Source organism: Lacerta agilis, chromosome Z (assembly GCF_009819535.1).
Source record: "Lacerta agilis isolate rLacAgi1 chromosome Z, rLacAgi1.pri, whole genome shotgun sequence".
NCBI classification, from domain to species: Eukaryota; Metazoa; Chordata; class Lepidosauria; order Squamata; family Lacertidae; genus Lacerta; species Lacerta agilis.
The window spans coordinates 3665867-3686236 of NC_046331.1; the positions used below are offsets into that span (position 1 = coordinate 3665867).

General features: G+C 43.7%; 1 protein-coding gene across 1 annotated transcript in view; it reads left to right on the top strand.

Moving 5' to 3' along the window:
• CDK5RAP2 (CDK5 regulatory subunit associated protein 2) overlaps positions 1-20370 on the top strand; it is a 144501-nt gene that overhangs the window by 52848 nt on the left and 71283 nt on the right. The window contains exons 14-19 of the mRNA XM_033138209.1: positions 864-903; positions 1810-1920; positions 10344-10441; positions 12814-12941; positions 17653-17768; positions 18992-19120. Of these exons, the coding sequence (XP_032994100.1) occupies positions 864-903; positions 1810-1920; positions 10344-10441; positions 12814-12941; positions 17653-17768; positions 18992-19120 (622 nt within the window). The remainder of the gene's footprint in view (positions 1-863; positions 904-1809; positions 1921-10343; positions 10442-12813; positions 12942-17652; positions 17769-18991; positions 19121-20370) is intronic.

The following is a 20370-nucleotide window of genomic DNA, read 5'->3' on the forward strand; positions in this document are numbered from 1 at the left end:
CCATGGCTCCCTTGACCAACTACATTCTTTCTGTGGCACCATTGTGGGGCTCAGGAGCCCAGTTATGTCACCCCTTGCCTGCAGAGTTGGCAGCCTCTCACCCTTTTTCAAACACCCTCCCTTGTGGAGTGTTCCCTCAGCCTCCTCCCCTCTCCCCTCACCTTGGGAGTTCTCTGGGCAGCCATTGCAGCCAATCCTGGTCTCTGAGCTACTCCCCACCCCAAAGAGAGGCGCCTCCTCACACAGCTCCACATGGATCTGGGAACATGATGTCCCCAACCTTAACAGCCCGATGGAGACTGGCCAAAGGTTAAAGTGAGACCACCATCTTAATCACCTTGGAGGCAGCAGTGGCAACAGAAGATGCTGCTGGGCCCACATGGTGGAAAGGCTCCCTCCTGGTGCCAGCCACTCAGCTCCCAGGCAGGGAGAAAGGCCAGCACAGCACCTGCCTGCCTGCCTGGCCTCCCACTTGTCTGTCCATTCCCAACAGCAAGGGCTGGTGGACTGGCAGGCTGGCCTTCTTCACCCACTTGCTTGCTTACTCCGAGGCCACCTCAGCTCCTGGCAGCCAGCATCCCCTGGCCAGCCCCAGAGGCACCATTTGCCTGGGGAGCTGCTACAACAAACAGCTGCCCAAGCCTTTGGGAGGCAGAGACGTGAGAGGGCATCAGAGAAGGGAAGGAAGGAAAGAGGGACAGAGGACGGTGTTGTCCACGGCATCCCTGACCATCCTTCAAGGCATCTCAGGGTGCTGTAGCACACTGGTTGAAAACCATTGGCCTAGCTAGTTGGGGTATCGTCCCGGTTCTGTTGCAGGTCAAATAAACGCACCACCACCTCCTTCATCTTCTTTGATTCAGGCGGATGGCTAGGGCAGCTCAGAAGAGCCCTCATGCAAACGTGTGTGCATGTGCACAGTGTTAAGAGGCCTGGCTGGAAAGCTTACAACCCACCACTGCTACATGGGAGACAGATTGAAGAAAAGGAAATATAAATTGGCACCGCTCTATAGCTAGGAATGGCTAGGAACTAGGTGGAGTCATAGATCTAAAAAAAAGTGTAGACTCGCACATGCTGGCCAGTTTCTGATTTGACATGAAATGTTTCTTAGACGTATGTAAAGGCAAGAAGTGGGTGAGGAGAGTGTGGCCTAAAATGGCGCCCACCTGAGAGGTGGCAGAATTGCTTTGGTGCACTTTGGCCAAAAACCCACTGGTCTTAGTTTAGTGGGTAAAGCATAGACATTGCAAGCAGAAGGCCCTAAGTTCCAACTCCAAAATCTCTAGATAAGGTTGAGAGTCTCCTGTCTGAAACCCTGGAGAGATGCTACCAGTCATTGTAGACAATTGTAGGCTGGGGTTACTGAGAGTTAGTGTCAGCATTTAGTGGGCACTGGTTTGGGAAAGCCCATGGTAGGAACTCCCACCATCTGAAGTGTGGCAGGTGGCTTCTGAAAATGGACTTTCAAAGTGGTGGTGCCCCAGATTTGGAATGTTGCCATCTCCCAAAGATGCCTACCTGGTACCTACTTTGATGGCCATTTTGCCACCAGACAAGTATTTTTTGTTTTGTTTTGTTTTCCAGGCTTTAGAAATGTTTCATCCATTTTATCTATGCTGATAGTTTTCACTGTTTTGGATTTGCTGCTTTTAGCATGTTGTACTTATGTTGTTGTATTTGATTCTTTGTAAGCCACCCTGAGACCTTGCTTGAGGGGCTGGATGGAATTCATCATCATCATCATCATCATCATCATCATCACCACCACCACCACCACCACATGTATCTATCTTGTTTTCGTTTCAGACTCTTTTAAAAGATAAAGAGGATCTTCAGAAGCAGAACGAAGATTTAGAAAAGGAGAAGTGTGCTGCCCAGTCACAGCAGGCAGTGATCCAGATGATCCCAGATTTAGAGGTAGGTTTGACACTTTAAAAATATTTTTAAAAAGAAAGGCTAATGGATATTACTGGTTGGGGTTGTAAATGGTTTTAACTGATTTTAATCTTTTATTTATTGTTGTGAAGTCAAATTGTTGAAAGGTTACAGCACCTGCTGCGGCTGCAGAGACTGACATGGGAGGGACTTGTTTTGTTGCAGCTGGGACAGATGAAGGAGTAATGTTGTGCTACTGCAGTTGCACCATGGCATTTTTTCTCTTTGTGATCCTCCCAATGGTCATTCTTCCTCTGGTCACTGCTTTGGATGCATGACCTGACTTCTGTCTAGTCACTGCAGTTGTCTATAAGAGATTCCCACATGGAAGGGTTGATGTTGCCAATTTTCATGTCTCATTTCCAGACATTTTTGTAATGGGGCTGGTGCCTGAAACCAGCTCCTTATAGAACACTTCCTTTGGGATCCTGCCATCTTCCATTCTATGGACATATCTAAGCTGCTGAGACAGGAGTGTGAACATGCTGAGAATGTGGGCTTGGGAGAGCACATCTTTGTTTGAGACTGTCATGTCTTCCTGATTCAGCACATCTGGAAAGCATTGAGGCGTCACTTCTAGCAGTTGCAATTTGCCCACAACTCACTTCCATAAAGCAGTGTACTCAACATGCAAGCCTGATAGACCTTCACCATGGTCATTAGCATCACATTATCCCATACCATTTTGGAGGGATGAGCCATTGCTGTAGCTGCTATGTCAATGCTATTGTCTAGCTCACTATAAACGAGGAGGTTGTTGGTTATGGTGGAACCCTGGTAGACAGAATTGTCTGCCACCTCAAGCATTTGGTCAACACCGCTGTTTGTAGAGAAGGTGTCTGAAGATGAGCAGTCATATTGGACAGTGCCACACATGTTCTTGTGGAAGGACATGATCATCTTGTGAAGCTTAAATGGCATCCTATCGTATTGAACAGTGTAGAGAGTCCTTTTCAGCTGATTAGGTCAAAGGCCTTCATCATTTCTATGGAGATGTACAAGGGGCAACTCTGCTCTCGGCATTTCTCCTGCAGTTGGCTCAGTGAGAAAATCATGTTGACTGTTGACCTCTCAGTTCTAAAGCTGCATTGGGACTCAGGATAGACCCTGTCAGTGAGTGACTTTAATGTGTTGAGAACTACATGGGGGAAGGCATTCCCCACAGATTCCATGGTACTTCTTGCAGTCACGACAGCTACCTTTGTGCTTGTAGAGGGTCACAATGCTGGAGTTGCACATGTCTTGTGGCACAGATCCTTGTTCCCAACTCTACAATAGCAGGCTGTGGCAGTGTGTCATGAAAGAGGAATTGAAACTAGCTTTCATCACTTCTGTTGGGATTCCATCCTGTCCTGAGGCTATACCACATGCCTGAGAGTTTGTGGCATTTTTCAGCTCATCAAGGGAGGGAGGGACATCCAGCATTTCCAAGGCAGGCAGAGTCTGGATACTGTTGATTGCTGGGTCAGAGACCATGTTTTCCTGCAAGTACAGTTCTTGATAGCACTCTACCCAATGCTTCACCTGCTTGCTGATCTTCCCAACAAGGTTTTCAGTGATGCAGTTTTCCAGACCGTTTGTCTAAAGGCTTTCTACACGCCTTCATACATTTTGCGAGTGTTGCCAATGTCAGCAGCAAGTTGAATGTTCTGATGCAGCTTTAGCCATCAGTCACTGGCACATTGTCTGGGAATCTGCTGGTTCATGTGTTGATGATCGTCCCCAACTATGGCATTGAAATCTCCTAGCAGGAATAGGTCTTCGCAGTCTGAGACCCTTCTGATAGGCTTGGTCTAGTTCCTAGGTCCTTGGTCTGTATGTCAGAGCATGTAATGGGAGAGTAGACACTCAAGATGTTAACTTGACCAGAGGTAGTTGAGAGGTGGAGGGAAAGCAAGTGTTCTGAGTCCTTGGTTGGCAGTTCTATTGCAGACAGATTGAGTTCCTCACTGTGAAGCCTACACTGCGAGTATGTGGCTCTTTTCCTTGCTCCCAAAAGCTGTAGTTCTTTTCTTGGAGACAGCCATTAGAAATGAGTCTGGTCTCCCGTAAAGCAGAAACATCAATGTTGAGCTCATTTTCAGCTCATGGTCAGTGATGGCCATCTTCCATGAGTCATTGACCAACAACAGGTTGGTGGACAAGCCAGGATACATGGTTCTGATGTTCCAGGTTGATAGGTGCAAGAGGGTTTGTTTTCTTTTTGCCAGGTGCAGAGCTCAGTCCCCTTGTTGAGTGACACTCTGAGTTCCAAGCACCCACTGAAGCAGGTGGACAGTGGTGGGTCAGCATTTTATTCACCGGGGGTTTCCCAGCTTAAGGCAGGCAGTAACTGACTGACTAGTGAAACATGATTACTATGAGTTGACCTGGCATTCTGCAACAGTATCCAGAGACCCAAGGGCCAACTGATTAGACAAACACAATTCTCCAGGATGGAAGAGGGACTGGCACACGGCACAGTCACCAGCTGCCTGTGCTGTGTGCTCCTTACATGGTGTCCCGACACCATACCTGCCGCTACAGTCAACCACTGTGTGATTGGGGTCCTCCTACTCTCTCCTGCTCCTCTGTTCCTGGAGCATGACTTGTTGTGTTCTTTGAACTTAAATGAGGCTCACTTAACCAAAGCTCATAAAAATCATCTTCCCCATGTTTCACTCAAGGGTTCTGCAAATATATAACTTTTGTGTCCTGTTTACTGGGTAGGATGACCTACTGTTACTTGAAAAAAATTGTGTGTGTGTGTGTGTGTGTGTGTGTGTGTGTGTGTGTGGAATCCTACTGACCTGGACCCCTTGATTGTCAGTCCTTCCCTGAGCCAAAGACCCCATGGATAGCATTGCCTACAAACTACCCGTAGCTGTTAAGGGTGAAGTGGTGTGGTGTGGATCTGGGCAAGGGTTGTTGTAGGATTAAGGAGCATGCACCAATCGCACCCTCATGTCCATTTATTTGGGGGTAGAAGTCAAATGTACTTGCCTCACTGGTGTGCTCCCCTCACCAGATTGTAGAATGGAGGCAACAAACAACTGAAGGGTATGGGAGCCCAGAGTGTTTTCAGACTGAGCTTTCACTGCTCAGGAATGGGAAGGGGTGGCGACAAGGAGTAAGAGGTGAAGGAAGATATTTATATCGTGTTGGAAGGATAGGGTTTCTGTCCCTGTTCTCTTGCCCAATTGTTGGTGTGATGTGCATGCATTCTGACATTTACTGAAGGTCCTGCTTGCTGTCCTTTCCTCACAATCCTAAATCATGATTCTCCATCTGGAACAACCTTGTTATTGGCCTTATAGCTAACTAAAGTTGGTGAAAGAAGAGATCCTTCATGGGGTTCTTCTCCCTCCCCTTCCCACTTCTGGTTACCCAGCACCACACGTGTGTGGTAGCACACAAATAGAATGTGCGTAAATGGGGAGTTGCCTGTACTTGCAACGCAAGGACACAGGTCATGCAAACAAGCTGTTAAGCACAAATACAAGCCAAATGGTAGATTCTATGACACATAATACTGTAAGCACAAAAATATTTTGCTGCTCTATTATTATTTGCACTGTGCTTGTGAGCTTTTTAATGTCTTAGAGACATTATGTGCAATCAGGGCAGGGATAAGTCCCATGCATAGCTGGGATACTTAAATTGCTGTAGCTCTAGAATTATAAGACAATGCGCCAAAGTTTATTCATGTGGCCGAAGCTTTGCACCTGATGTTTTCCTAGGTTGGAAGTTGATGTTCTTTGTTGTCATTGCAGTGATGCAGATGTGCTGGAGTGATTGAAATTGATGCTGCCTGCCAGTTGTTGCTGAGTCATCTCAACTGTTCAAACTTATGTGGGCAATTTTTTCTCCCCTTCTGAGCATGCCCTGTCTTTCAAAATTGCCATGAACACATTGCACTCAGCCTCTCAGAAGTGATTGATGTTGGGAAAGTTCTTGTCAGGGTTGACTTCCTTAGGCAAGGCAGGTCTGTTTCTGTAAATGAGATTGGTCCCCTCCCCCTATCCACACATTTGAAACACTCCAAATTCTCCTTTGTATACACTGGCTAAGAATATATCTTATTGTTAATTTTATAGAACACCACTTACACCAGGGTGGGGAACTTTGGCCCTCTTAAGTGCTCAGCTCCAACTCCCATCTGTCTTCACCATTCATCATGCTAGCTTGGGCTGATGGGAGTTGTAGTTCAGCAGCACCTGGACTGCGAAAAGTTCCCCACTCCTGATTTATGAGCACAGTGCTTCATGAAGTAGTATCATGCAGGCCTCTGCCCTGAAGGACTTGCAATCTGTCACTCATCACAGGGGAGGGAAGTGGAGGCAGAGGTGAAAAGGGAAGGATTCCACTGTCCAATTCTTCATACCATAGCTTAAAGAGGAAGTGTAGATTTCCCGGTGGAATTGGGTGCATGGTGAACTGCTCCTGTGAACACATATAGTGATGTGCACCTTTCATCAACATGCTACTGTTTTTATAGGAGATCCTTCCTCTCCCATCTGAGGTTATAGCCCTCCCTGTGCTAAACAGTGTGGGGCATGGACTTTCAAATGGTTGGAAGGGCATGTTGCAATTCCTTGTGATGTAGTTCCTTCTCCCACTTCAAATTATTTTGAATTGTGAAATAACACCAATAAGATCAAATGTTAAAAACGAATTAAACATTTAAAATGCATATGTGTTTCTGTGTTGTATTAGTACTATCGCTACAGCAGCTGCTTCTCAGCATTCCACCTGTCACTTAGGAGCAAGGCCACCTGCAACCAATCCCCTAGGTATAGTGTCCTGATCTTACTACAAAGGAATGACCCAGTGGGGTGATCCTTATTTAGTGGGGTCACATATTTCAGGATGACTCTACCAGGGCAGAAATCCACTGTCAATGGCAACCTCTAGATAAGTAGGCTTTTCTTCTGGAAACCAGATGCAGCTAAGGCAAAGTTGTTCTTCATGGGTGGACCTAGCTAGCTAACCTTCTAGCTCCTCCATATGACTGCTGTTCTCCAGGTGCAGCAGAAAAAGGCTGGGGACGCTAACATTCCCAGCCAACAATGTTAAAAAGCTAGAGTACATGCTCAGGATCTCTTAAGGTATAAGGCATCACCCAACTGCATTCATTATTTGAAATCTGCACTTTTGCTTAAGAATATGTTCCAGGCCAGTGGGGGGGGGCACAGAGGATGGTTTGATACTAACAATAATTTCAAGATTATGAAAATTCCACACAACACTATTTTGGGGAAACACAAGTAGTTGTGAATAAACATGGTATGTTTATCATTTTAGTATGCTAGATAAAGTCATGAAACCAACCCAACTTGGCTAGGGGTTCAAAACCTCACCCTAATTGGTCCACAGTGGCCTGCTGTGATCGTAGAGGGGTTACATGCCCTCCCGGCATGTCATGGAAGCCCTCAGATGCCGGATGTCATGTGATATCATCAAACTCTTAAGGGACCAGTTAAACCATGGGGTGGCCTTAAGCATTTGACAGGAGATGGTACTCTTGTACTACTCATGTTTACTCAGAAGAAAGTTATAGTGAGCTCAATGGGGCTTATCTTCTGTCAGGTTTGTTTTGGATCAACCAAGGGTTATATCCTGTGAGACTTAATGGAATTGACTCCCAGAGACATGTATTTAGAATTGCAGCCTCAGCCTTTTAAAGCAGTTAGCAGGATTAATAGCCATTCTTTGAGCAGAGCTCTACATTCACCACAGGCCTCTTAAACTGATCCAGCTCCCATCTTTGGCGATCACTTGTAGCAAGTAAGATTATCTTCCATGAATATGGTCTTTAACAACGTGTCCATGGTAACTGTGAAGGCCAATTCTGGATCTTCACATCCTTCCACAGTGGTGACACGGTGGGAGTTGTTGGCAGTGAGGATTTGCCAAACATTCCTTCCTCTTAGCTCCTTTCTCCCCTTTGTCCTGAGTTCGTGCTTCTTCAAAGTCCACGACACCATTGGTAGAGGCTGTTCTTCAATTGGAGTTCTTGCAGGCCAGTGCTTCTCAGTTGTCAGTGTTTATACTACTTTCTTTAGATTTGCCTTCAGAGCGTCTTTAAACTTCTTTTGTTGTCCACTGGCGTTGCGCTTTCCATTCTTAAGTTGTGAATAGAGCAGTTGCTTTGGAAGACAGGAATCAGGCATCCAAGCATCATGACCAGTCCAGTGAAGTTGATTCTGAAGAATCATTGCTTCGACACATACCAGGCTGATCATTAGTCAGAGATGATGAGACTTGGAGTTCAGCAACACCTAGAAGGCACCTCTGCTCTAGGCAACAGTTTACATTGTTGAACTGCTCTGATAAATTTGGTGGTCGAACAAACTGGCAAGCAGTCAACCCATGATTTTCTCCTGTCTAGATTGCTTTCAGGTCTGAGCTGCTGTTACTATTAGGAGTCTTGTAAGGAATCTCCAGATAGCAAGTCTTTACTGCTCTACTTGTTCTGTATGTCAGGGTGTTGAATGCTTCATTAATTGTTTCTGTATTATAACCTGTGTTGGCTATGTATCTGCCTTTTTCTTTGTAATTCATTGGGGAACTCATCAGAATAACTCAAGCCTTACATAGAAGATATTGTAATCATATGCAGAGAAGAATACAATATTGCTCCTAATGGCCTCATAACTGTTGGTTTGTCAGAAGCTTTTCAAATATAAAGATGTGGTTGTGTAAATGCAGTGATGAGTAAGAAAGGAACCAGAAGTCACCTGTTTAATGCTTTCTATATGTAATCAGTGGATTCAGACAAATGGCTGAAATGTAAGTGCTGACAGTGAAACAGCAAAGCCACCACAGGTGAACTTAGCATGTCTGTCTGTTGTGATCTGGTCACGGGTGATTGGTGGCGATAGTGCTTGTTTTCTGTGATGTGTCTTAAACATACAAACAGCTCTAATGTCAGAATATTCATCTTCTTCACCTCCTCCACTACCATATTCTTAGCTAAACAAAGCTACTGCATCATTGATCCATCCTGTCCATCTAGCTACCATCCAATTTCCCTTGTACCCTTTACTTTCCGGACTCTTAGAACAGGGTGAAGAACTTGTGGTGTTGTTGGACTCCAACTCCCATTAGTCACAGATAGCATGTTAAATGACAGACTTGCTGGGAGGAATGCGCCTGATAAAAATCTTAACGTATGGCCAGACATAACTGGAGGCAGGTAGTCCTTCCTGTGACCTCATGTCACAGAGTGCTGTTAAAGGTCAGAAGCAGTACTTTGAACCAAGCATGGAAATGATGCAGGAGACAATGAGTTCTAGCAAGAGGAGGTTCTGAGAGGCTTTCTGGATAACATAGTAGGAAGGAAGGCAAGCAAAGTCAAGGTTAATTATCATCTAGGTGAGAAAAGGTCACAGCATGTAACCCCTGCAAAAGTGTGCACAACCTGATGCTTTGGAAACTTAAGTAGATGAGGAATTACCGGTAAGCAGGCCACCTGCAATGAGGACGTGGCACACAAGATGATAACATATCCAGTTCCCTGTTCAGTGCCCTTTGGCAAATAGAACACTTTGCATGTAGTGCAGTTAAAATAATTCCCACTGTGGGGTTTGTTTTAACCTATCTGGGATTTGCTCTTTAATAATTCCAAACAAGCACCGTACAAACCTTGTGATTATTTTCCCTCATCTGGGCCGCTGGTGGGGGAACAATGTTATTTCAGATGTAGAAGGTGGTGGTAGCCTCTGGCACTTGCTAACTTAATGAAGACATCTGACACATGCTTTGCTGGTGGTGACAGCTGAGTGACATGCGGGGGGGGGGGAGAAGAGAGAGAGAAAAGGAAATGTGTCTTCTAGTATCTTAGTAGGAGAATGGATTCTTTAAAAACTCAGGTGGATGCATTTATTTTACTTAATTACTTATTTAAATTATTGAAAACCTACCCACCCCATTTCTATCCTTTAGGATCAACAACAGAAAAAAATAACATAAAACCAAGTAGATAGCAGTGCCCTAGAAATGGCAGTTATTCAAGAATTTCAGCAAAGCTAAAGTAGGGCATCGGGGTGGGTTGCAGGGGCAGCTAATGGTCATTTATCCCAAAAGCCCTCTGAAAGAGCAAGATCTTAACCTGCTGCCTGAACCCCATTAAGGAAGGAGTCAGGTAAGTTTCCCCGATAAGAAAGTTCCATAAGATAAGCACCACAACCAAGGAAGTCCTGTCTCATTTCACCACACACTACGTCAGATGTCTGACTCATCAGACATTGGGAACATTAGTCTCTCTCAGCTGTGGAAACTATTCTTTGGTCCTTCTTGTTTTGAAAAAAATGTTTCTGCCTCTGCTATTCATTCTATGACTGGTTCTTAATTTGCAGACAAGCACTCTTCCAGGGTATTTTTACTTAAGAGTAATTGGTATGTATTTCTGTTTTTTAATTTAGAAAACAAAGGAATCTGAATTTGCAGGAATAATGGAAAGCCTACAGAAAGAGCGTGACATTTTTTCAGCTCTAATAAAGTCCCTGCAAGATACTGATAGGTGAGTGTCAGATTTTGCCTTTGAATACAAATAATGATGTCTGGTCACTCATTAGATCAGTGGGATGTTATCCATTTGCAACAGCCCAGAGTTCTGATAATAAGGAGGAATCTTACACCCTTATCTTAAAGTACTTTGAGACCAAGTAGCTCCAGTGGAATTCTGTACCCACTGAAACTTAAGATGGGCTGCACTAGAGGCACAATTACGTTCCTTCTTTTCATTAGATTTTGTTTTCTTTGTTCTCTTCCACCTCCAGCATGGCCGCAAAAAATTGGAAGTTTTTACTTCCGTTTTAGATTAACTACAGCTTCCCATGTTGTCTGAACCTGATCAACTGTGCTCTGTCTAAACTATGGTTTATTGAAACATGCCAGCTCCAAGCCATAGTTTAATAATCTGGCTTGTTTCAATAAATTATGGTTAAGATTAACCACAGTTTTAGGGTTTGGGATGTATTGCAAAACCATGTAAATCTAAAATGAAAACAGATGTTTCCAATCATCTCATGGTCACAGTGAAGGAGAGGTGTCTGATCCTGAGACTTACTGTAACTCCTCATGTAACTCATCCTATGCAGTGAAATATGAAAATGCAAAAAATTGGTGTTTTTATGGCAACTGTATGTCCACTGCAGCCTCAACTTCCTCCTTGCTCCCTGGCTCACCAGGTGGAGAGTAAGGGGATCCCCACCTGTGGAGAAGTGACCCCCATCCAAGATCATCTTGACCCCTCCCACCTGATAGCCATTGACCCGCCTGCCTGATAGCCATTGACCCCCCCACACACACACTTGAGGGAAGGTGACCCCCCCACCCGAGGAGAAGATGACACTCCACCTGAGGAGAAATGACCCCACTGCAGCGACAGCACTAACTCTTGCTGGCAGCTAAGTCCCAGAAGGAATGACCTTCATTACAGTAATGAGTTTTAGGCAAAACCAGTGGCCTTTTTTCTTTTTTTAAAAAAATCCAACAATGCTTAATTCTTGGAATTTTTTAAAAAATTATTATTTTTGCTCCTACTTTTGCCAGCTTCTTCCACTTGGATGCCAGAAGCAGTGATTTCCTCTAAACAGCAAAAGAGCTGAGCCTCTTTCTAATGCTGAAATGGAGAAATTGTAGCCCTGCAGAAGTTGCTGTACTCCCAGCTGTCATCATCCCCAGCCAGAATGGCCTGTAGTCAAGAATGATGGGAGCTATAATCCAGCAGCATCCAGAGAGCCATAGGTTCCTGTGGTATAGACAATGCTGAGCAGGCCTGGACAAGGGCGGGGAACCAGTAGCCCTGAAGAAGTTGTTTGACAGTAGCTCCCATCAGCCCCAGCCAGCATAGTCAATGACGGGATGGTGGGAGTTGTAAAGACCAATAACTTCTGGAGGGTAATTAGTTCTCTACCCCTGTCCTATTAAAAGTATTCTGTATGAAGTAGGGCAGGTGCAGCTGGAATTTTAAGAAGCACCTAATGTGGATTACAAAGTTTTTTTAAAAATGAGTTTTTATTATGTTCTTTATTTTGTTGGTTGGGGGAGCTGAGCATTTATTAGTGTTAAATAATCTCCTTTGAAGATTTCTCTTTCTCTTTCCCTATTTCTTAGACTGACTTAAAAAGCAACCTTAGCATTGGCATTTGCAGGTGCTTACTTTTCACTCTACCTAAAGAAGGCAGGGAAAAGTTTTATGTACTCGGGTCTTTTAACATCCTGCCTCTGGCCAGCAGCATCCGCCCCTTCTTATTTTAACCATGCAAATGTGATCCAATTTGCTTGCCATGTCATCATCCCCAACGACCTTTACTTTTGAGAACCAGATCCACCTTGGATGCTTTGCCTGTGTCACAATTGATATTAAAATAAGCTCCCATTTATATTAAAATGTGCAAATTTTCCACACATAAACACACCCGTGAGTGTGGAAGTCATGAGTTCAGTGGAAGATGTGTGAGATAAAATAAATTTAATAAATGTGACATAGGAGTTGCTCATAGACGCAGAACAACAGAGTGTGTTGTGCCAAATGTACTTCAGTCTGATTTTTTCTGAGGGAGGGAGAAATAAGCTTAAAGTTGGCCCATTAAGTGTGCCTTGAAGGTTCTGAAAGATGCCAGAATGGAGATGTGCAAGGGTTTTTATCCCTTTCGTCTTATGTAAAGATTTATTTTTTATTTTTATGCTGTGCGTCGAGATGAGAGGATTGCATGCTTTCAAGAGAGTTTAGTTCTTTCTGCTTTGGAGTGAATTCTTTTATCGGAACCTTGATGTAAAAGAGGTTCACAAGAAATGACCCCAACTGTTTGATGAACCTTGAGCAATGCCTCCTTACAACTTCAGCATACTGATTTTCTTTTTTTTTACTTTTGAATTTTATTTTAGCATAAATAACCTTCAAGAAGAGTTGCACAACATTTCTGTATTGCGTAAGCAACTAGAAGATGACATCTTAGCTAACTGGAATTTGCGGAGAGGGCTGGAAAGTCAAATCAAAGCTAACAGAAGAGAGGGTAAGGAAAAATATGTGGCAAAGCATCTTTCATAGCATCATAGAATTGTAGAGTTGGAAGGGACCACAAGGGTCATCTAGTTCAACCCCCTGTAATGCAGGAATCTCAGCTACAGTATCCATGACAGATGGTCATCCAACCTCTCATTCGAAGTGGCTAATTATGAACTACAGCAGGGATGGGGAACATTTTTAAGCACAAGGGACACATTTAAAGCAACCTTCCTGACTTCATATGTCAGTGGTGGGTGGGTCCAGATGCAAAAGTGGACAGAGCAATGAATATAAATTGTACGTTTTGTACAGCAGGCTAGTTTCTGCGTACACACTCACACACCCTTTTCTATAATTCACCAGACAAGCAAGGGACACTATCAGAGTTCACAGACGCATTCCAACCAGCCAAAAACACTCAGGTGTGCAGTAGGGCCAGTGAGGGGTATGGCAGGTGGGGAAAGTTTTGAGGGCCAGATAGACCTTGAGGGCCACATTTTGCCATGGACTAGGTTTATCTGTCCCCGATATAAAATGTGAGAGATCTGCTAAGTCACTTTACCTCCTCCCAGCTGATTTGGATTTGAAGTAAGTTGATTGCAACAAGTCTCTTTCTACAAATTGTTCAGTTAAACAGCACAAACCATTCTTTCTATTCAGTTCCCGCAGTCTGTTGCACCAAAAGCAAAAAATAATAATTCTGCACTATTATTAACCTGGTTAATAAACCCTGAGACCTTGGGTTTCTCTCCCTCTCCCTCTCCCTCTCTCCCTCCTGTCCCACCTTTACTTTGCACCTGCTCCAAATTATTTCAGTATTCAATGCTAAATATGCAAATTATGATTGTGCATTAGATTCACAATGCATACTGATCGCTGGTAAAAAAAAATCTAATATGTCTAAAATGTCAAAAAGGTACAAAGGAATGTGAAGGTAAAAATTATTTCAATTAAAGGGAATGCTTTGGGACAGAAGAAAGTAGCAACAATTTCCTCCCATTTTAGCAGTCTGTTACACTACCATTTTGCATTACTGTTGTTATGCACCACCTAAACATGTACTAAGTACTTAGTTTTTAATCATTTGCAAACAACTTCATGCCCAGTATGGTTTAGAATCTAAAATTTAAGAAGTGTAAGGCTTGTAATACAGTGCTGCCACCTTACCAGACACTGTAAAGTAATGGATTCAGACCTGAACTTTGCATGATGCAGAGTGAGGTGGTAGAGTCCTGGCTGAATATAAACCAGGGGTCAGCAAACTTTTTCAGCAGGGGGCTAGTCCACTGTCCCTCAGACCTTGTGGGGGGCCGGACTATATTTAGGAAAAAAATATGAACAAATTCCTATGCCCCACAAATAACCCAGAGATGCATTTTAAATAAAAGGACACATTCTTAGATGGACCAATGATCTGGCTCAGTGTAAGACAACTTCCTATGTCCCTACATCAGAATAACTGGACTGTGTAAACTTACTACGTAAGTGGTAACTGGGCTGCCATTTCAGTCATACTGACTGGCAGTGGTTCTACAAGGCTTAAGGAAGGGGTCTCTTCCCAGCCAGCCCTACCAAGAGATGCCAGGGATTGAAACGGATCTTCAGCATATACAGTGTGTGGGCTGCCAATGCACTACAGTCTACCCAATATTCTAGGCTAGGACCCCACATGGCTACAAGTAAGACTTTGCAAGAGGGAAAACTAGTTTCAGGACCCTGGCCAGCTCCTTGTGGAATGAGGATTAGAGGATGGATACAATAAACCTGCTTCACCTGGAACTGGATGTGGGACACAGCTGTGGGCAGTTGGGCTGAGGAATTTATTGATCTATCATCCAAAACTGGTTTGAAATCCAGATCATAACTGTTTCAAAATATTTGACCTGGCAATATATCACATATTATGATAAAAAAAAACCGTATTAAAAAAAAAGTATGATGATGTTAGAAAAACCACGAAGCCAGTGCTTTTCTCACGAATCCTGCAGTCTGCTTGAGCTCTCCTCTGCTTCCTGCAGTGGACAACAATCCTCAGAGCAGGTTCAGACAAAAGCAGCCCACCGGGAACTTTCCTTAGTAATACAGATGGTGACGCCATGAGCTTCTTGCTTTAAGGTGCCAGGCTGGTAAATGGTTGAGGGAGATGCAGGTCTGAGCCTGCCCTGTTGTTTAATCCCCCCCCCCCCCGTGTTTCTCTCTTGTCAATGCTCTTTGTTTCTCCTCTTCTGCATGTTTGTGTTTGCCCTTGTCCCCCCTCATTATGTTCCCCATTTTCTCCTTACTCTTGAACTCCCCCCAATTATCTCCTCTCCCCTTTGCTTTCTCACACTTGTGGTTCCCCAAACCTATACTTCCTTACATGCTGCTTCTTTCTTCTTCTCTACTGCCCACCAAGTTCCACTGGCAGAAAAACGGGGGGGGGGGGGTGTTTTCATTTTCATTTTATGGTGTTTACATTGTTATTTCCCCCTAAATTAGCTTCCCACCATATAAAGGAATGGTTTTTCTTTTTAAAGAACTTACCTCTTTGCTTGCTTGCCCTCGCTGCCTCCCTTTGATAAAAAGTGAGAGATTGGTGGGCTGAAGGCTTGGGGGGGTGAGGCTTCTGCCTCACAATAGGGGGGAAATGGAGGGGGGGAGATTTAACTGGCCACCTTATGCTAAACTAGGAGGTTGGATAGTTGTGAGGTGAGAATGATGGGGTGTTTGTTAGTAAGCAGTACACCCTACTGAACTCAATGGAGCTTACACCCAGGGAGGTAGAAGTACATTTAGTTGAACTCATTGGGGCTTACTCATGCATTTGGCCCTGTGAGTGGAGAAGCAGATGCAACTTGACACTTGTAAATTACTTAAATAATTCTTCGATTAGTTGAAAATAGATTAAGTTGTTTAATAAATTTTTGTTCTGTAAAATTTTATCTTTTCTGGTTTGGCCTGGTTTATAAAAGAAATGCAATTTTTCCTGGCAATTTTTTTTGAAATCAATTTTTGTTCTGTAAAATTTTATCCATTCTTTCTAGTTTGTAGTTCTAGCTGTACTTCTGCAACTTTAATTTTAGAGAAAATGTGATAATTAAAAAAATTATCTGTACTGTAAAATAACAGTTGTAACAATATGTTTAAAAAATTGTTAGTTTTAGACCCCTAAGTAGTATCAGTTGCCAGGACATTACTTGTTCACCTATACATAGTTCTATCCTTATTTCAGACATTGTGATATATTGGTATATTACGTTGCTTAACTGGTGATATATCATGTTGTTGAAAACCAGATATTGCCCAGTTCTAGTAGGGAGCCTGAGGATGTAACATCCACCTTGGACCTGCCCATAAAAAGCAAGTCTAGAGTGAGAGACTAGGGTGATGTCTGCTGTTTCCAGGAAGTCTTCTCTTTGTGAGACTTTTGTGAGTGAGCAGGACCCTGCATGAGAACCTGGAGGCTGAGGAGGAGGGCTTGTCAGCAGGAAAATGAATTCATACTGATTTTGGTATTGATATTGATGTTGGTATTGGACCTCTCTGACCACATCAAAGTCTGTCAGTCAGCTGACTACTTTGCTGCATCATGGTAGACAGAAACCGTCATGTATATTATGTACTTCACAAAATATATACCCACCAAGGCATCTCAGAATCTGCAGTAAGCATGTCTGAATTCTGAGCCCTGAACAAAATAGGTTTGCATCGTTGCCCCATAATTCCGCCCCTTTGAACTGTTCTTAGAATCATAGAATTGTAGAGTTGGAAGGGACCCTGAGGACCATCTAGTACAGCCCTCTGCAATGCAGAAATATGCAGCTGTCCCATACGGGGATTGAACCTGCAACTTTGTCATTATCAGCACCATCCTCTAACCAACTGAGCTATCCTCAGGATATTAGAAATCCCTGCAGAACACTCATTCCCACTGCTGATTTCTGAGATTTTCCGAAGTTCTGCCCATATAACATTCAGCCTTCTGTTTTAGTCATAAGGACTAACAACTTGATTTTGTAAGGAACTGCTGAATCCTGCATCTGGTTTCATATTGTATGCGCTTTTAGCACATGCACAAAATCACAGAGTATGTAGATGTGACAGCAGTAAGAAGGAAGTAGAGATCTGCAAATAATGGTACACATGTTCAATTGAATGGGGGCTTCAGTTACAAAATATATAGGTGTTTTTTTCGGGACCAGAGCAGGAAATTCCAATGCATTTATATAGATTAATATCAGGGAACTGCCCCCAATGCAGTGCAAGGTGGTGGAAGGGCTCCCTGGATGCTACAGAGAGGCCCAGTCCCACCTTGCCAGCAGCTCCTCCTCTGGTAGCGAAAGGAGCGGTGAGACGTCCAGCGAGGAGGGGGAGAGTTCACAGGTGAAAGGGAGTAGAGGCTCTGGGGATGCAAGAGAGACCCAGCACTCCCACAGACCCGAGGGCGATACAGGGGGAGCACAATTTCCGTCGCCTCAAAGTTGTCATGGGGTGAAAAGAAAGGATGGAAGGCGGGGTTTTCGTATACCGAAACTTTTGTTGGGGTCAGAACCGGAAGCTGCCATTCCCGGATTCTGACACCGCTTGATACAGACATGAACTTTTTAGCTCTGCACTGTACATAGTTTGCACAATAAAATCTTTAAAGGAAACAGTGGAGTCCTGGCTGCTTACTCATGAGCAACTAACTGAGAACCTTACAATTAAGCTATCTTCTTTTTTAAAATATATATATATAGAGGAAACCATATCTTCTTGGGGAGAACAGACGTCTTACATGAGCATTTGTTTAAGAGACCAGGGTGGTTTGGAGTTGCAGTTGGACCAGCTGTCTCATGAGGAGCTTAAGAGAAAGGTATTGTTTTCCTGTTCCTTTACAGTTGTCCAGTATTTCTTTGGCATGCCAGTCTGCTTCTTTGTTTGGAACTCTGGTGTGGGTAATTTTTGGAGGATTGGGTCCAGGGAGGACCTGCATGATTTATAAATGTACAAGAGGCAGTTGCAGATTCCAGGCATCAGGACAGACTAATCTGTCCATAATTCCTGACCATTGTTCATGTTGACTGGAGCTGATGGGAGTTGTAGTCCAAAACATCTGGGGAACACCAGGGTGAGAAAGGCTAATGTAAGTAATATGCCTGCCAAGCCACAAATATGCTGTGCCTTTCTTCACTAAATGCAGTTTCCGAATACTTTTCAAAGGTATCCCAACACAGAGCACATTCCAATAATCCACATGAGAGCTTACAGTGCACAATACGTCTGTTTTTCTTTAGAGTGGTGCTGCAAGATTCATGGACGTTTTTGAAAAAAGAATTGTTCTTTCTCTGCATGCCAAGGACCATTGCTCACATCCTGTGGTTGTTATGATTACAGATCAGAACCACATTGTGTATCTATTAAGAACTGTAATGAGTTTACCTATTACAACTGTAATGTATTTTTTCTTCAGAAGTGCCATTGCCCTCAGGTCCTTATTGCAAGCTTGCTATGGGCATCTTCTGTAGTTATTACTGTCATTAGCTTCATGGCTATTTTGGAATAGTTATTGGCTTGGTGGTGTGTCTTATGTGTGTTAATTCATTTTAAATGCATCCAAAATTACTGATTTAAAATAATTATGATTTAATTGTAAATTTAATATTGTATATTGTGTTATTTTAATTATGTGCTATGGTTATTGTATATTTATCTTTGGACTATTCTGCTGTTAACCGCTTTGAGTAGAATTTTTTAGAAAATGTGGCAACAACAATCAGCCACCATCCCCATCATCATCTGGTTGGCTGCTGTGAGAACGAAATGTTCGACTAGATGGGCCAGTGGCCTGATCCAGTAGGATCTTCTCATGTACTCAGATTCTTAACTTCCTGTCATGGGTTTTTTGGGGGTATACACTCAGTGGGGGGGGGGGGAGGATGCATACACACTTCAAACATGAACAATTTCAACAGGCATGCAATGCAGACCTACAGTGTATCTTTTAAGAAATTGGTTGTTGAAATCATGATGTATGAAGTAGGCTGAAGAATGTTAAGAACGTCCAATGTCTCTAAAGGCTTCCTTTTGCTTTTTCAGGTTGCTGAACTCCTCTCAGTCGTGAAGGAGCTGCATTTGGCAAATCAAAACCTAAAAAAAAATCAACTTGAAATCTCCACATTGGACATTGTGGCAAAGGAAAGTCAGGATACTCTAGATCAGAGTGAGGTGAGACTTAGTTTCCTGGTGCTGCTAAAGCTGGTGGAAGTGCAGCTTTATTTTTAAACATGATTTCTAGATACAGTGCTGCTTTTTCTGTTTCACATGCACAGTAGGAAGTGATTGTGAATGGCAATTGTTGCCCTGTGGGTTGACATTTGCCAGGAGGGAGATGTGAAGTGCATCTCTGTTGATTCATCTGGATCTATTGACTCCTTTTGATACTATCAACTATTGTGTCCTTCTTGAGAGTTAGTGGTGGGTGGCCATGCTTTTTTATGGTTCTGCTCATACTGCTTCCAGAAGATAGTACTAGGGCAGAGTTGGGGAACCTGGTGTCCTCCACATGTCATTGTACTACAACTCCCATCAATGCCAGTCAACATGACCAGTGATCACGGTTGATTGGAGTTGTAGTCCAACAATAACTGGAAGGCACCAGATTCCCACCCCAGTGTTAGATCTCTGCTTGACCATGTCTCATTTACACTTTTAGATTTCACAGAGCTTGGCTCCCACCCCATCCCTTGCTGTTCAGCATCTACACAAAACCATTAAGTGAGGTCAATTTAGGATTTAGAGTGTGGTGTTATCACTAATTCAATGACCCAAAATTCTGGTTCATCTCATGTGAGACAGTTGAGATTATACAGAGGCTCAAATGGCTTGGTGGGGTGGAAGGTATTTGGGCACTGAGACCAATCGCTTGATAGAGCTGAGGTTGGGCGCTGCAGTCTTGGGTTCTCAGTTCTTAAGCTTGAGAGCCCTTTGTTACTGGGTTCAGATTGAGTGCCTCCATAGTTGCCTCATTCTTGGTGTTTGTGTCCAGGGTCCTGCTGGAAGGTGAGGCTGCAACATTATTAATGCATTATTGGCGTGGCACTGGACCCCACATTGTTGTTTAGTCGTGTCTGACTCTTTGTGACCCCCTGGACCAGAACATGCCAGACACTCCTGTCTTCCACTGCCTCCTGCAGTTTGGTCAGACTCATGTTCGTAGCTTCAAGAACACTGTCCAACCATCTCATTCTCTGTGGTCCCCTTCTCCTTGTGCCCTCCAGCTTTCCCAACATCAGGGTCTTTTCCAGGAAGTCTTCTCTTCTCATGAGGTGGCCAAAGTATTGGAGCCTCAGCTTCAGGGTATGTCCTTCCAGTGAGCACTCAGGGCTGATTTCCTTCAGAATAGATAGGTTTGATCTTCTTGCAGTCCATGGGACTCTCAAGAGTCTCCTCCAGCACCATAATTCAAAAGCATCAAT